Here is an 18,860-nt window from a genome sequence, read left to right on the forward strand (position 1 = left end):
GAATAGTGCCTTTGTCCAGAGGAAAGATGGTTTTGTTAGGGCATTGCCTGCAGCCTCCTCATTTTGGACTAAATGGAAATTCCACCGATTTTCCGATATGTCTGCAAACAGAGTAGTTCAGAGAAGTTTGATTTGAACTTCTCCGGTTTAGAGAAACTTTAGAGAAAATGTATTTACTGTCCAAATTACCTCCATGTGTCTTTTATATGTAGTGCTGATAATAGCAAAGTAGTAGCAAATCTGAAAAGGAAAAAAAAACTTTTGTTGTTTGTTTTTTGTGTGTGTGTGTGGGGGGGGGGTTATGTCGTCTTGCACGTATCTCTTCATTGTGAACGTATTAAAAAACGTTTTATTACAAAATCTTATCGCAATAATGTCTCTGGCCCTAGGCGGCATTTTCATAACCGTTTCATGAAAAATCTTTCAGTGAGTTAACTTTTAACTTTTAGAGGCTTTAAACTCTTCAGACATCTGGTTCCTATCACCACCACTGAGTTCAGTTACTCTAGTACGGAGAATCTCAAGTCAAACTACTCTAAATGACTAACGTCTCATTTCTGATTTATATCTACATTACATTTGCATTTACATCTGATAAACGAATGCAGACGTTTTAAAATATCAGCGGAGTTCCCCTTCAGCCCCAAAACAAGTAAGCCATAAGCAATACCTTAACAAAAATGACCATGAAAGGTTCAGAGGCTTGTCGGCTTCTAGGTTGAGACAATTCATTATTCATAACTTAAATAGTGGTTTTGAAAAAAAGGCTCACCAGAGAGCTCAGGAAGGGGCCGTTCTGTGGATACTTGGCAATGCAGCGCCCCATCCGGGCCTCAACGCGTCTTAGTGTTAGGGTCATCTTAACTGGTAGAGAGAGTGTGCAGTGTGATGCTCGCTCTATCATTTCAGTATCATCTTTGATTCCTACTCCAGCCGTGAGTGGCTATGGCAGTGTTTTGTCAGACATGCACAGTCAAAGACGTGGACAAAGCTTCTTGAAGTGGACGTCCACGCTCGGTGTATCTGTGTGGAAATAAACAGCACGTCGTTTAAAGAACAGGGCAACTCACTCAACGGTCACTGCTAGTCCTACTGAAAATACAGCAGAAGCCAGGAAAGCGCGCACTTAGACTTTTGTGGTCCAGTCAGCGTTTCATTGCGCGGGCAGAGAACGTCCGAGCACTTCCGCTGAGCGCTCCGGGCCTGAAAGCACGAGGGAGGGATTAACAGGGCGAAATGACATTTAACTTGTTAATATTTTCTATCGTAAGATCGACGATAAGTTGGCCATTATTTTTTCCTTAAAAGAAAGCGATAAGACGGGGGTTTGGCCCAGAGGGCCGGACTCCGCTCCTATGCAAAGTGACAACCAATTATAAAGGGGAGTCAGGGCCGCGACGCCGTGCCTTTCAGCGCCCAGTTTAGCGTAATGACTTTCCAATGAATCTACTGATTGAAATGTAACTGGCTTGGCCGCGGGCGCCGCGCGAGACACGGATATAACAGCCTCAAAGACAATCAGTCTATAAGACAAAGAATCTGCGCTCCTCCTCCACCCGTCGCTTCCACCCTGTCTGTATATGGGCCTAGAGCCCGTAACCTATGATGCAAGCCTACGAGGTGGGAAGATATGCATATACTGATGAAAAAATTATTAAACCAAGAAGCGCTTCCAGCAAACATAAATTAGCATATTCAGGGTAAATATGCAGACCATTTACGATAATAAGGGGCGGATTATTCAATTCAATGAATGTTAAATAGATGAGGAAATTGTTTGTGCGTTATCAGCGATGGCTTCCATTTATTTTCATCTTCTCCCAATTGGACTCTTCATATCGCGCGTTCTCTCTCTCTCTCTCTCTCTCTCTCGCTCTCTCTCTCTCTCGTCCCATTTCCGCTCTACCTGGTGGCCGAGGTCAGGACGCTGCGGCGCGTGCGCAGAGCTGCCCATGGGTTTTGGGGGGGTGGGGGGGGTGGGGGGGGATGCGAGCGCTGCGCCCCGCGGGAAACGCGCTTTTCATTATTCACCAGCGGAGATAACGGAGCAGATTAGCGCGTGGTCCGTATGCATAAAGGCAAAATAAGCGAATGAATCAAGATCGAATAAAGATGGCCTGGGCGCGCACGCCTCCCTCTACCTCATCTACCTCAAGTTTATTTTTCTTTCTCTTTCTTTCTTTATCAAGTTTCAACTTTCAATCCAGGACTGTTTTCCTTTGTTCTGACGGAATGTTTTCAAGAAAGTTCATTCACGTTCTCAGATCAAAACCGAGTAAACCTCTTTAACCTTCACGCGAGTCTCTCGCTGCAGTTTAACACCGTTAGCCACAACCACACCAAATACTTAGCAAGACTCTTTTCCTAGAATAGAGGTTGTGGAGGTGAATATACAACACACAGTGAATTTATCACCCAAACGCGTTGGCTGGTGACCGTCCGTGAAACAGTAGAAGAGCTGCCGATGCCACGTGCAAGAATATAAATTCTATATCTACTCTTCAGAGGTACATCATAACTACCTCTGTAGCGACAACCCTGCAAAAATCTACTAAACATTTCTGTCTTTTCTAGAGGACTGTGCTGCCCTCTTCTGGACAATGTGACCACTGCGTACACAGATTGGAGAACAGCCTATTATAAGCAAACTCATGTTGAAGTAGGAGGCTGGAGATGGGGTACTTTAAAAAGGTATTCCATTTTCAGATACTGATTACCTGTTAAAAATTCTGTAAGCAAATCCAAACGATTGCTCCAATAAAGTAATGTAATGCGATTTATTTCCATTTCTTAAGTCACATAAACAGAACAGAAATGATCCTGATATGTTGGAATATTAAGATTTCTCTGCTTAACATTCCTAATTTGTTATGCAAGGTGGCCTACCCTTCATAATTTTCTGTGGTCTGGGAAAAGCTTTTCATCCCAACTCGAGTTATAATATTTGACCTACTCCCTTTCGACAAGAATACCTGGCAAAATCTCATGACAAAATCTGTATTCAGGAGACAATTTTTGCTTTTAGAGGGAAACACAGGCAAGAAAATAACTAAGCATGGTTTTGATGTTATCCTAGCTATTCTGCTTTTCTACTGTATCTGTAATTAGATTACTGTCTGTTCATCATGAACACCATTACATCACTATCCAACCCTCACTAAAAGTCCTGGTACAATAAAAATTATGACTTAATTAGAAGTAAAGAATATCTTTCCCAGCAGTCTTCGGGTGGAAGGCAGGATACACCCTGGACAGGTCGCCAGTCCATCGCAGGGCAGACAGACAGACAGACACAGACAGTCACTCACACACTCACACCCAGGGGCAATTTAGCATGTCCAATTGGCCTGACTGCATGCCTTTGGACTGTGGGAGGAAACCGGAACTTTGTCTTTCAGACTTAGTCTACTGACTTCCTTCAGCCTGAATGTAACTGTAATCTACAATTTCAAACTTGGGTTTTCTGACAGAATCTAAGTGCAAACATGATATGTGAATAGTGGAGCAAGCACCACAATGAACACCATCTGTAGGTGTCAAGATTATCTTATCACAACCATGATTTTGGGAAACTGGGACCTGATCAGGTGAAACACTAATCCGTGCAGAGAATGAGGCCTTCAGAGTCAGGTTTGGGAAACACTCCATGCCCCATAAATGTACTTGAGTAGAAATACCCAAGGAAATACAACTCCATCAAATGTTTGCTTAATCTGACTAGGTATTTCCCAACAAGTTCAAACCTTCAGGAAACTGTTTGATCAAACATTCTGAAGTGGCCAAATTGCCACCAGAGGGCAGCAAACACGGCAGAGATTCAGTACCAAGATGCATCGTGGTACAGTATATTTCGGTTAATAACTTGTAATTATTACTATCTGTAGGGAAAAACTGATAAGAGCTTATGTTGACTGTAAATTGCACTACGTTGAAGGCTTGTGATATACTACGTGACCTGTTGCTGACTGTACCACGGTCTTATTTTAATATGATCAGAAATCAACAAGATTTGTAATGATTTATCCAAATGCCAATTTTATTCCTTTAATCAGGGATACATATGACTACCAGCCAATGCCAATATTTCAGTCACTTATTTGTTAGACATCTTTAAGCCATTGACAGTTGGGAACTGAGCAAATGCAGCTGAGCCCTCAGCCTAAGCGTTGCCCTCACCACATGAACCATCTTCTAGCACTCCACAATTTTGTGTCTCTTTCTACTACACTATATCACCAGTGTAAGAAGAAGATGATTCATTTAGAAACATGTTTAGATGGCATGATTTTTTATTTTCCGCTGTGGTCATGCTGGCTTGACCCAGAAAGCTACCCAGCTGTAACGTATTCCTTTTGTGTTTCCCTTCTGCTTCAGAGAGCTTCAGACTGAGATTTCTAGTGACATGGGAAGCTCTTTAAATAAGAGGTTAGTATGTCTGAGAAAGAGGGAGAAAAAAGAAACAGTGTGATGGTTCAGGAAGACTTGGCCTCTAAAAGCACATCCCTTAAGTAAAAATTCTACTCTCCTTTTTGTGAAAATGCTCCAAGAAGAACATTAACCCAGTGTTTCAGGCTGCTCTGTGTACACAATGCAACGGACTGAGGAGGGGTGGATTTGATTTGTTGACTTTTCCCTGAGAGAAAGACTCAGAACTGGCAAGGGACCTGACTCTGGTCATCATACCGACTGGTCCTGGTTTTCCCAAAACACCAAAACTGATAGAGAGAGTGTTCATTGTGATGTTCACATTACCATTTAAGTATAATCTTTGTACTAGGATGCTTACAGCCTGGATTAATTAATGGCAACTTTACATTCAGGCACAAGGAGGTTATTAGACTTTAAGAGATGAAAAATACTGTAATAGGGAGCGTTTTCACAATAATGCAGAAAAATAGGATTTAAAACAATTAAAAAATATCCTGATCCTAAAAATTCCACATGACACATTTCCTATAACAGATCATTCAAATATTGATGAGTGCTTTACATCATGTGCAAAATGTGAAAAAGCTGATCCAGGCATAGGGCAGAACCACCCTTACTTCTTTTGGCATTGACTGTGTTAATGTTTACATACATTTTATTCATGTAAATGTCCTTAAACCTTAAACATGTCAGTTGAAAGCGACAAAGTTTTTTTATTCAATGAAGAAATAACCCATTCCTGATGAAATCAGGGTGCAGTGATTTAGGCAAATCTGTTTCTCAGACAGTCTTCTAGCTGCACATCCTCATGTGGGCTATACATCAATCCTTCGCATGAAAGCCCTCCAGACAAATCCACACAAAGTCTCTCTTGAGGGTACAGGCATGTGTGTATGAGGGACAGTATAGAAGAATGAAAGAAAGCAATGCAAACGTTCTATTAGCTCGCACGCATGGGCTAATGGAAGGATGTGGCACAGAAATCTATGAATATTACTTGCAACTGAGTGAGCTCCAATACTATACCAACCTGTGGGCAAAAGCGACTTTTGTACTTACATATACAGAGGGTTGTGGAATCAACAAAGTTGTGTGGATTTAATAAATACACAGCAAATCCCATCCCATAGTCCCACAGGGTATATTCAGATATCATGAGCCAACAGGTAATATGGGACAGCATGAGAGCATGCAAGCAATTTGTCTTACTGAGTGCACACATGTATGACATGTAACATACTGAACAGACCATACAAGCACATTGACTGTTAACAAATGTTTCTCTATAGCACAGATAAAATAAAAATAAAATAAATATGATAAAGAATAGTAAAAAGTCAAAGTGAAAAGGGCTAAAAGATGTATGAATATACAGGTCTGAGTAGACATACAGTGGTAGAAATAAACATACTATGCAGGTACATGATTCATTCATCAAGGAACAAACAATGTAAGTGTACCCTCAAAGCTACAACAGTGGTTTTAAGGTCCAATGGTGTACTTTACATGTGTTTTTCCTAGTGGAAAAGTAGGTATTTGTACCTTTACATAAGCTAATATTTTAAATCAGAACAATAAAATAAAAAGCCTGGAGACGAGAGAGAGTGTGTGGAGTCAGTACAGTTTAGAAAATATAATTTCAATGTACTCTGGTACAGTTGTATTCACTGACTAAAGGTACTGGGATGTGCTCCTGAGGGTACCACCACAGTGACAAGAGGGGTACTGCTCCAGCGACAGTGTTGTACCTTTTTTCTGAGTGTAAAAACAATTATAGACAGATATTACTGAATGATATGAACATTGGTACAAATTAACATCTGTACAGTTGTGCAAATATGTATTACTTTACAGAGGAGTTATATTTGTTAGGGTGAGGTTAAAGTGCGTCCATATGTCCACTGTGGCTGATGAGCACTACAGCTCTGTGAAAAAACATGTGGTTATACTTGATCTGATGGCCCTGAATCTTCTACCAAAGGGAAGTGGCTGGAAGGGGTGATGTCCAGGGTGAAAGGGGTCAGCAGGAATTCATCATGGGTATGGGACACGCATGACTGGACAATAATGCAGTTCTTCTGTTGGGTTTCACATCAAACATTGGGCCTCATTCACCAAACGTTCTTAGAAAGAAATTTCTTCTTAGACCATATTTACGCAGTTTTCATTCTGACAGTCACCAATGTTTTCTTATTTGTGGTTTGTTCCTAGCTAAGAACGGAATCTGTGCACATTCAGGAGCCACAGGGACTCCAGGTGCGAACAATAAAAACACGCCATGAATCTGACCCAGACTCTATAGGACCTTTCTCAAGAACAAATGTAAGACAAAAATTAGGACTATGTTGGTGAATGAGACCCATTACTTTTAAAAAGGTTTATACATCGACGTGCTACTTTTCCCAATTTTACCCCAGTCTTTAAATGTAACACAAGGCTGAAAATCAGCTGATAATTGCTCGATTCTCTTAAAATGTCCCACAACCTAATGGGCTGTAATACTGAATCCACCCTGCTCCACTCCCAGGGTGATCTAAAGAAGCAAATGAACGGTTAGCCCAGTTCTGGACTATCCATTTGCCACTGTGCCCCGCAGCCACAAAGCGCGCGCATGACGCGCCTTTTTGACGACACTGAAAGATCTTAAAATAACTCTTCAGTGCTGAGAGACAGACTTCAGCACCACCAGGTCCTGGACAGCTCCTCTCACCGTGTCTCACTTCACAACTGCGGCGGCGCTTTAATCATTTATTATTGCCATAATCATTATCATATCTCCATGTCAAACCAGAAAACGTGAACACAAAAAAAGAGTGGTTACGAAGTAGCGGGCACCTGTTCGCGCGCGGGCCAATGGAGCTGGAAACGACGGCCAACGCCTCTTTCGTGGCTTTCGATGGAGGAGTTCAGCAGCTGAGCGGCGAGGACACAGCGCTGATCTTGCCCTTTGTGCTCGGCGCCATCTGCGCGGTCGGAATCGGCGGGAACGTGTTGCTGCTCGCCGTACTGACGCACAACGTGAAAGCGACGGGCGCCTCGGACACGGCGGCGATGCTCGTCAACCTGAGCGCCACAGACCTGCTGCTGCTGGCGCTATGCGCCCCGGCGCGCGCACTCACGTACCGCAAACGCGCGTGGACCCTCGGGCCTGTGGCCTGCCGGATGACCGAGTGGCTACAGCACGGCTGCTTGGCGGCGAAGGCCTTCACGCTGGCGCTCCTGGGCCGCGCGCGCCACGACTTGCACTCCCGCGTGGAGAGCGACGCGCACTTTAAGCTGAAGCGGACCGTGATGACCGCGGGCGCCGTGTGGACGACGGCTCTCGCCTTTCCCGTCGCTGACATCGTGTTCTCCAATCTGCACGTGAAGGGCAACGTGAGCCTGTGCGTGTCTGAGTTGCCCCCTCATTCCTCTGAGTTCGTGCGCGTGTACGGCAAAGTCCTCCCGCTCGCCGCTTACGCCGTTCCCGTCCTACTTGCCGGCGTGTGCCACGTGCGGGCCATCTTCAAGAGCCTCCCGAGAGCTCGCGAGGCCAGCGCCGCGCGCCGCGGAGAGATTGCCCTCTCGCTGCTCAGCGTCACGGCGGCCAACGCGCTCGCGCTACTGCCCGAGTGGGGCGCGTGGGCTTGGGCGCGTCACGGCGCGCGTGAGGGCTGCGGGCCGCCCGTCGCCTTGCTCGTGCTCGCGGAGGTGTGCATGTACCTGGCTAGCGCGCTCTCTCCCGCCATTCTCCTCAGCACGCTTGTGCCGCTCAGGGAGAGCCTGACGAGCGCGTGCGTCCGTGTGGCGGGTCGGCGCGCTGTAAGCAACGCCAAAAAGCACCGTGGGAGCAGCGCGAGCGAAGTGCGCGCGGATGCGTTCGACCGGACTCTGCCGGATCTGGAACATTTCTGGAGCGGACGGCAAAACCCAACAGTGCCGGACAACACTGACCCGTTTCCATGGGAACGACTAGAGCAGGGAAGCGCTGAACTCTAAATAAAAAGATTCAAAAATAGGTGTCAGTTAATTATATCAACTATCATTTAAAATAAATTAGAAATATTTTGTATTCACACTTCGTCAGTGGTCAGTCTTTGACCACCACACGGCTGTTGACCAGGTATTATTTTGGTGATGTAGAATTCTCAGCACAGCTGACGCTGACGTAGTCTGAAGGTGTCAGTCACAGTCATGTTGCTGGAGTTTTAAAAATGTGACTACTAGGTTGACAGTGGTCCATCGCTCAAAGTATTGCACCAAAAGTGGTGCTGTGGTCAGAAACTGACCACTGATGAGGGGCGAGAATATTAATTCTACAGACTGTGCATCAACAGATGGGCTACACTCCGAACACCAGCAAGATAGAACTACAATGCAGGGGTTCTAATAACATGGCTGGTGAGTGTAGAGGTTGGAAAGTGTTCTCAAAGATTCTTGAGAAATAGGACACGTCAGACTGAAGAAAAAACAAAACAGAGTGTTCCTGAAGTTGCAGAAGGTGAACCAGCGGACATTTAAATTCAAGATATTCGACGCAGAATATTCATTCCGAAGTCTCAAAGACTGACTTGTGTAGATGAGTCTCTTTCCTTAACTTTCCTACCTTCATTATTGCCACAATAATAATGATCAACATTAACGGTAATGTCATTAATATTATTCTCATTGCTGTTAAATGTCTTTGTCCACTGAAAATAAGAGATCCTTGATCTTAATGTTTCAAAGTGCTCAAGCAAAGTAATCTGCCAATCTTCTATTTGTTTCTCCAACTCATAGATAATTGCCTTTATAATAGATGGTACTTATTATCACATATTATTATATATTATTTGTAGAAAAACAAGTATCTCCAAAATAGTAGCTTTACAAGAGAGGTCAACGACATTCTTTCCTTACAATGTAAGTTAATGTAAAGAGATTTCTTTCCAATCAATTCTGGAGCATTTCTGTTGGTCCACTCTCCATGAAAAATGTCATACTTGTAAAAGGCATCTGCTGTGCTTGAATGAGGCAGGAAAAACAAAAATGGGGAAAATGAAAATAAATGTTTTATTTTGGGCAGCAATTAAAACAGTTTAAATTAAAAAGATTATTTTCCAATATGCTAAGGATGTCACTAAGCAGTCATTAATAATGTAACGCATGCATTTTCATGTCCTGACCTTACAGAAGATGCAACATGTTCACTATTGGCATAAATGGTGTTGCCAGTTTATTAGTATTTGGTCCCATTTCTGTGTGTTGAGCCTGCTAGACTTCATCTGTGTATTTACCACTGGCAATATTTGAGACTGTGATTTGTAGACAATAAAAGAAGATATTCTTACATAATGACCTTTGACTGTGTTTTGAAAGTGTTTCTTTTTATAGGTCATTTTTCTTTCCAATCAAAAGCTCCCTGATGTTTTTTTTTTAAATAAAATCTGACCTTAAAAAAGAAATGAAAGCAAATAAGCAACAGTCTACAGCTGAGCCAGAGCTGAGAAAAGCTGCTTACATTAAGAAGTATTTACATGTATTTTCTCTCTAATACGGGACATACATTTAGTGGACTGCCAAACACATTACTAACACGTGTGTTGTATCAAGCATATAGCCGCACAATCTCATACGCTGGCAATAGAATGAGTTATAGTAATGAGCTGAGTCATTGACGCCACCATTCCAACTGGTCAGTTTGTCAAATTTCTGCTCTAATAGAGCTGCCCTGGTCAGCTGTGAGTGCTGTTATTGTGAAGCTGTAACATCTTGTAGCAGCAGCAGCTCAGTCTGTGCTCACCAAACAGGTCTGCTGCTAAAGCAACTGAGGACAGATAAAAACTTATCAATGTGTTCCCGACTTCCTCTGTAAGCAATGTCAACACAAGCAGTGATCATTAAGGCCTTCATAGGTTGCATTTCCATGGCTGGGCAGCCGCACACAAGTCTAAGGTCACCATGCACTAGTCAGTTGGTGTAGTGTAAAACATACTGAAAGTAAACTATGTGGAAATGCATTCCCGAGAATAATGAATCATCAAAGTTGGGATGTAACAGAATTCCTAATGGAATAATTGTAATTTTATACATTTAAAATGCAAAATCACTGCATTAACAAATAATAATACACATTGTCTAAAATATACAATCTTCAAAAGAAACACCATCAATGCTTATTTATTAACTATTTATCAGATGAATTCTAAACAAGACAAAAGTCTGTACACCAAAGTTACTTCTAAAGCCTGAGTTGACTGATAAATCAAGGTAATGATGCAGTTATTAATATCAGTGTTATTGAGTGCTTTTTGAAGGATGATTAAACTAATAGTCTTCTCAGTGGTGGACAATTCGTTCCCATGTTCCATGCAAAGATACATTGTAAATTAATTGTGCATGTATTCTAAGCATATTCTGAACACATATTTTATAGAATACTTCACTGAATACATTTAGGACAATGTATTTAGTATTCTGCCATCACTACTTATTGTAAAGTATTTTACCAACCCACTTTAAATCAAGATTTACCATTTGGCAGACTTATATGCATAGCATCAACTGTAAAGTTTGGTAGAGGAGGAATAATAGTCCAGGGCTGTTTTTCATGATTTGATCCCCTTAGTTTCAGTGAAATCTTCCAGAAACATTCTAGAGAATAATTTACAATTACATTTATATTTACAGCATTTAGCAGACACTCTTATCCAGAGCAACTTACAAGAAGTGCTTTGTCTAGCTAGAGAAAGTATCTTTGCTAGTTACCAATAGGTTAGAGAGAAAGACAGTCCTGAGCTCAGGTAATGCAAGAAACAAAAAGTCACTGTTGATTACAGAGAGAAAAGGAACAGAGTTGAACACAGAACTCTGTACAATACAATGTAATACAATACAGGAAACTACAATACACAGTGCGATACATCCATCCATCCATCCATCCACTCTCTAAGCCGCTTCTCTGTCAGGGTCGTGGTGGGGGGGGGGGGGGGCAGGCAGGATACACCCTGGACAGGTCGCCAGTCCATCGCAGGGCAGACAGACAGACACAGACAGTCACTCACACATTCACACCTAGGGGCAATCTAGCACGTCCAATTGGCCTAACTGCATGTCTTTGGACTGTGGGAGGAAACCGGAGAACCCAGAGGAAACCCACGCAGACACAGGGAGAACATGCAAACTCCACACAGAGAGGACCATGGTCGCCCGGCCGGGGAATCGAACCCAGGCCCGCCTTGCTGTGAGGTGACAGCGCTACCCAGCACGCCATATATAAAATATAATATATAAGTGCAGCACAATATATTGCAATCAATGCTTAATTCAATGCTCATTTAAGTGCTGTGTAAAGAGGTGTGTCTTCAGTCTGCGTTTGAAGACAACAAGAGACTCTGCTGTACGGACAGCCAGTGGGAGTTCATTCCACCACTTGCGTGCCAGTACGGAGAACTTTCTCAATGCTTGTCTTCCACACACCTTGAAGGATGGCGGGTCAAGTTGAGCTGTACTCGAAGCTCAAAGGGCTCGTGGTACAGTTTGAGATTTCACCATTGCCATCAAGTAGGTAGGGGCTGGTCCACATAACATAAATAAACTATTATCAGACACTCAACTCTCTTGGTGTTGTACAGTTACTCAGAAATGTGTCCATGCATGATTGCTATCTGAGTATAAACAGATAAACCTATTTGCACACTGCGATATCTTAGTCACACAAATGTCATTTCTCTTTTTTTTCTCTCCCCTCTCTTTATCTTGCTCTCTCACACATGCACAAAAAGGTTCACTGAATAGCCAGCTGTAGCTCTAGGGAGATTACCTATTTCTGTTCATATCACCCAGAGAAGACAGAGAACGCAGCAAAGTTAATGTCAGTTAATGGCCTCTCTCCATTTCTCTCTGTGCTCCTTTCTCCTCCTTCCTTACAGTACTGTAAAAGGTACACAGGGTCAGAAAACAGTGACCCCTGCATGAACTCTGTTTTATACTGCATGCAAATGCAGTCACTAGCTTTTGATCAGGTGAAAAATATTGCTAAAGTTTGACCTTTTCTATCTCAGAGTCACTGCAGTGAAACTTGTCTGTGCATTTGTTACAAGCATTTGTTGCCAGGCTTCCTAAGAAAACAATACAACTTTTATAGAATGCAGCAGCATAGTTCCCAAAAAAACTAATAAGAGAGCCTATATCACTCCAATTTGAAAGAACTGAACATTCTGCCTGTATGTTTTCTGATAGATTTTAAAGTTCTGCTACCAGTGTTTAAGGCTCTGAATGACCTATTATCCACTTACATGATAAAGCGTCTGTCATGTGATTTTAGATCTGCAGATGCTGGCCTTCTGCAAAAACCTTCTGTAAAACAGAAAATATAGTGTGGCCTCTTTCATTTATTGTGCCTCTAAACTGTGAAACTCAATTCGACCTTTTATTTGACAGTCAAGCTCAGTACACACTTTAAAAAAATTGAAAATGTGTCTCTTTAACTAAGTGGTTAATTAAAATTCTTCATGTTTTTCCACATTTATCTTTTTTATTTTATCTGTCTATCTATCATAGTGCTATATAACCTTTTAAAATACTCACTAATACTAATAATAGTGTCTTCTCTTACTAATGAGCTGTATCATCTGTCTGTAAAGCACTTCGAGTTGCCATGGGGAAGAAAAGTGTGACAATACTATTATTTCATTATTGTTCCCTGATTGGTTTGTATTACAGAGACACACAAACAATGATTCTCCTCCTGGACGAATCAGATGAACCCTAAAATAATGATGGCAATATTGGATTAATACTGATGTCATTTTATGCTAAATGCATAAATGGACATTTCAACAATTATATGCAATTATATTGTTTAATTATTTTGTGCACAATACCAACAACATTTTGCATAACTGACAAGCATAAACTCGTGCCAATGTACATAAACACTGAATTAGGTGCCCCATGTTTTACAATTACTCCAAGTATAAATAGCTGCTCAAGTATGCACAGGGAAGTTACTGATACTGACATTAATGTTATGAGTCATCACTTCCCTCTGGTCTTTCTCTCTTGTCTAGAATCTTCCACAGAAGGTATTGGGTGCGCTGCTCCTCACGCCTACGGTAAAATGAGGCGCAGACTTTGCGTCTGAGGCGTCGGGCAAACACCTCCATAAGCAGCATGAAGAAAGCAATGGTCAGGAAGGTACAGACTGAGGTCAGGACAGAGTGTTCTGGTGCAGATAGTGACTGAACACACCCCGGAGGCAGCATCAACACGGTGTAGGGATAATATTCATTCAATTGTTGAATGTTATGGTTTATGAAACCAATATATGTACCCTTGATCTGAAAATTAGACAAACAAATAAGCAATGAAATTGGAGAACTCACAAATTTGAACATTCAAAATCCATTCTGTCATACGTTCATGTGTGTGAGGGGATAATACCACTGTTTAATAAGTAATGGCCTACATTCATAAAAGCTGCCAAAGCTTTGGTGCCAGAGAAAAAAACACTTTTCAATGTTCAGTTCTTTAAAGAACTATTTTTGGTTCTGGATGTTAAATGTGTGAACCTTTTTTTTTATTATTTAAAGGGTATTCGTACACATAATGCAAAGCTTCTATACCAATGAAATGTTTTCCCTACCATTTCCTTACCATTACCATTCTCTGCCAGGAACCATTTAAGAACGTTTTACCAAAATGTCTACTAGTCTATAAGTGTACAGTGTATTAATCTTCTGGAAATCTTGTGTTGGTACAATCAGAGTTGTACAATCAGTGGGAACTTTCCACTGAACACTGTTTTTGGCTAGAACTAAGCTTCAGCTGTTTGGAGAAAACGGCCGTAAATGAGACCATATTTGGGTCTTTCAACATTTGCAGATACACACTGATGGCCTTCGCTAATTATAAGGCATATGGTTAGGCTAAATGAACCATGATCTAAGAAATATGCATGAGAGCTAGCCAGCTTCTGTAATGGATGCATAACCAGAAAATAATAATAGGCTGCAACATGAAATAAACTAATAACAAGCTTAACAATCTCAAAATAAGAACTATTAGACATATTGACTGCATTATAGAATTGCATTGTGTTGTGTTGCATTCTGTGGAAAAGTGGTCACTAAGTTTCATAAAATAAGTGAGTATGGTTAGTGTTGTACTCACTGTCATCTGAACATGTACAGTAGCCTGAATGTCAGGGATGTCTGAGGCCCATGCCAGGAGCGACTGCAGTGACCTGTATACAAAGTGGTCCAGGCCAAGCATGATCCCACACATCAAGGCATAGATAAGCAGGGCTAGCAACCCCCAGAGGCCGCGCTTCACCTCACGAGCGCTCATCCTTGCCCCAGAGGTCTTCACCAGCTTCTTCTTGTAGCTCCTGGGCAGCGTGACATCACCACTCACTCTCTGCAAAGCCTCCATCAGCTGGTGCGACTGGTACACATTATCATGTTTAATATGTGTCAGGTAGCCATTTACATAGACCACTGAACTGCCTATCATTAAAACTACGAACAGTGCAGCAATTATCTTCTTGACAATCTGGGAAATCTGGCTTACAGTGCTGTGTAGCAGGGCAAGGTCTGCTTTCACACTTTCAGAAACTTGAGAGAGACGCTTCTCCATGTCTTTTACATCCACGTCACTTTCCAAGTTAAAGAAGTAGTCCCTGCTTCCAATCGAGGGCAAAGCAGCCAGGTTGTTCCTGATGTCTCTTAGAGCTGCTTTGGGCACATTGCTAGACTCCAGCATGCTGTGGGTGATGTTGCCTGCGCTGCATTTCATCATGTGGAGGCTACGGGCCATGTTGTTGGTGATATTGGGCACACAGGAGGTGATGGCATACAGCAGCGCCGTTGACAGGATGATTTTACGACCTTGTTTGGTGCCCAGCGATGGCACAGTCACTGTTACTACACAGCGCACAGGGTGCACCAAGATCAACAGCACCAGCATCACACATGCACTCACACCAGTTACAATACCAGCCACAAAGTGGGTATAGGCCAAACTGAACACCATCCACACAAATAGCAGGGTTGAGATGGTGGAGGAGATGAGGACACAGAGGAGAATCAGAGTGAGCATCTCAAATGCACTTGATGGACAGGGTTTGGAGTAAGCATTCCATACAAAGGGCATTATGAGAGCTAGACGCTGTTTAGCTGACATCCTAAAAAAGTAATTAATTTCAAATAAATAAATGAATGCAAAACATTTCCATAAAGACATGAAATAACACACAAAAACCCAAGCAGCTCTAGGTAATCTCATCAAGCCCTTATTATTAACTAGGGAACGCCATTAAAGGGGAATTCCAAAATTTCTGCATAATTCAGTTGTTGCAATGTTAATAAAGTCACTCAGAGTGGTTTCAGGAAAGGTTAATTGTAGAGAAATGTATTACTTCAGATATCTTTACAGTGGTGATAAGAACCAGACGTCAAAATGTGTACAAATAAAATGTATCCATTTTATTTTTGTCATCCAAAGTGACCAGAAAAACTATCTGGTTTATATGTAATGTTGATGATTTTCTTTGGCCTGCATGTACCTCTCAACCAAGGCATTAAATGGTTTGGACATTTAATTCCTCTCACCAACATTGTGAGTAATTTTGAATTCTAGAGTTTCTCTAGAAAAGCGCACTTCACTTCATTCCACTCTGAATAACTGTAGAATCCCCCTTAAAGTAGGTGATAAAAAAAATAAGCCTCAGTTAATCAAAAAGTTCTACAGGTGAAGACTGTTACTGACCTAAATACTTAGCTAACAAATTTTAAGCCAAACTACTGTGATTTGAACAATGGAAAGTAAAGAACTATCACGTACAAAGAACCTCGGCTTGGGGGTCCTGCCTGCACATCCATTTGCTCTCCTTTCTGTTAGGACAGCCATAGAAGGGAAAACAAATATAGACATACAGTGATGTGTTGGGACAGTAGGCATTTCTTTGTTCAGAAAAACTGTAATATTATTTAATAATTAAATAAACATAACATTAATATGGTAAGAAGTGATTTAACACATGTGAATGTGCTTAACCATGTACAAATCTTCCCTCATAGTATTATTTGTAGTCATAATCCAGCATATGGTTTGGTTAATCAGTTCTTCATTTGAATATATCAAGTGTGCTGATGATGGATTTCAACGAATCTAAGAGATGACTGGGGGCATTGAGGAAAAATCTGGCAACAAATCTGTTTTTCAAAGTAGCTCACAAGATGCAACTACTTTTTCTTGTTACTTTTGACTGCATTAAAGTTTATTATGAATTTTTTTTAATGTTCAAAGGTGTTTTTACAAGCAGGGACACATATGTTTAAACCATTTGCTTGAGCGCTTAAGACTTTTGTACTGTAAATGTTAAAAGTTACAGTCCTAGAAAGATAACAAAGAAATGAACATTCATTTAGTATGGTACATAATTTCAACATCTAAACTCCAAATTAAAGAAAATGCATTCTTACCTTAAGTTTTCAGTCTATCCCAAAAAATAAAAGGTTAAAAATATTCAGAATTCCAATACAAAATGCAGTGCAGATGAGTACAAATGTCTATTAGTACGTGAATGTGGCTCTTTATGTATGTATGCTTGTTCAACACCTACTTCCTCATTTACTGTTTGAATTCTTAATCACTAAAGCACTCTCTCTCTCTCTCTCTCTCTCTCTCTCTCTCTCTCTCTCTCTCTCTCTCTCTTTCTCTCTTCCTCTCTCTCTTTCTCTCAAGATGAAAGATAGATCAAAGAGGTAATATCACTGTTAAAATACAAGGATGTGATGTGTTTACAGTGATACAGAAATGTTTGATGATGATGATGATGATGATGATGATGATGATGATGATAATGATGTGATGATACTCTAAAAACAATTTTAACACCAAAAATAAAACATGTGGTGTCTTAACTGTTTGCAAAACACAGGACAAACATATATAATACATCATAAGTATAGTAGGAAAATGGAGCTGTTGTAAGGACTGAATTCGTTAAGGAGTTCCTGCTGAACAAATGTTGTGAGAGCTGTATTACCTACAGGTCAGCTGAGACAGGCACAGAGCAGCCTGCAGCCATTCTCCAGCCAGTCATCCAGTCAGTTCAACACTGACATCTACTGGCCTTAAGTAGGACAAAAAACATCATAAGCATTATTTGCAAAGTAGCATTTTACCATGTTAGAAATGTAGTCAAGATCCAAGACATCTTATGTACTGCCACTTGTGAAAAACTTGTATAAGCTTTTGTGTCAGCTCATTTTACTGTAATGCTCTTTTATCTGGCTTTCCCACAGAGTTCTATTACTCATATACAGAGAGCACACAATGCACACATCGTGTGATCCAAATCAGAATTAGGGAACGTACGACTCTTATTCTTCTTCTTTCTCCACGGTACCTCAGTGAATTCATATATCTGTGCAAGAGCTCTCAGATCAGTTAATAAGGATGAGATGGAGTTTGTATCCACATGATCTGACAGCTCTTGATGCTTTGGACATATTAGAGAATAGACTCAACACTTTTTTTAGTTTTATGTGTTTGACTCTTACCAGCCAGTTTCCTTTCAACACATGTTAGTAAGGATATTACTCTCTCTCTCTCTCTCTCTCTCTCTCTCTCTCTCTCTCTCTCTCTCTCTCTCTCTCTCTCTCACACACACACACACACATTAATCATGTTATTAATCATGTAAGATTGGCCAGATGTTTTTATACCAGAACCTTTGGACCACAGTTCAAAGAAGGTCTTGTAAATGTACGATTGTGTTCACAATTACTCATTTACATATATTATATTACATATGTATACATATATATATATATATATATATATATATATATATATATATATATATATATATATATATATATGTATATGTGTGTGTGTGTGTGTGTGTGTGTGTGTGTGTGTGTGTGTGTGTGTGTGTGTGTGTGTGTATTAAAAGTAAAGTATATTTTTTCCCTTCTTCACCTGTTACCATTTTGGAAATATGAGGTTTCCTTATTACAACAGCGATATATATATATATATATATATATATATATATATATATATATATATATATATATATATATATATAGGGTCAAGAGAGCGTAGGGGCCATCTTTTTTGGGGACAGTCGTGGGCTGGAGGTTAGGGGACCAGCCTTGTGACTGAGGTGTCCTTGAGCAAGGCACCTAACCCCCAACTGTTCCCCTGGCGCTGTAGGGCTGCCCACAGTTCCGGGCAAGTGTGCTCACTGCCTCCTAGTGTATGTTTTCACTAGTTTGTATGTGGTGTTTCACTGCACGGATGGGTTAGATTGCGGAGGTGAAATTATCCCATTTTGAGACTAATAAGGGTCTCTTCATAATAAAAAAAAAATAATAATAATAATAATAATAATAATAATAGTGTGGAATGCTTAAAGCCACAAGCCTATGATTTATGGTTTAACACTGGTCAGTTAAATCCAT

At 41.1% G+C, this 18,860-nt stretch overlaps 2 protein-coding genes across 2 annotated transcripts; one reads left to right on the plus strand and one right to left on the minus strand.

Annotated features, from left to right (window-relative positions):
* The first annotated feature begins 7,281 nt into the window (after positions 1-7,281).
* Positions 7,282-8,406, plus strand: LOC108441774 (G-protein coupled receptor 151). The gene has a single exon (XM_017721473.1). The coding sequence runs from the start codon at positions 7,282-7,284 to the stop codon at positions 8,404-8,406; it is 1,125 nt and encodes a 374-aa protein (XP_017576962.1).
* Positions 8,407-13,325: 4,919 nt separating this feature from the next.
* LOC119263497 (osteoclast stimulatory transmembrane protein-like) lies at positions 13,326-15,540 on the minus strand. The gene is made up of 2 exons (XM_037538664.1): positions 14,560-15,540; positions 13,326-13,727 (listed from the first exon to the last, which is right to left on the minus strand). The coding sequence occupies exons 1-2, from the start codon at positions 15,538-15,540 to the stop codon at positions 13,416-13,418; spliced, it is 1,293 nt and encodes a 430-aa protein (XP_037394561.1). The 3' UTR covers positions 13,326-13,415.
* Positions 15,541-18,860: the final 3,320 nt, after the last annotated feature.

This window comes from Pygocentrus nattereri, chromosome 5, assembly GCF_015220715.1.
Source record: "Pygocentrus nattereri isolate fPygNat1 chromosome 5, fPygNat1.pri, whole genome shotgun sequence".
Lineage (NCBI taxonomy): Eukaryota > Metazoa > Chordata > Actinopteri > Characiformes > Serrasalmidae > Pygocentrus > Pygocentrus nattereri.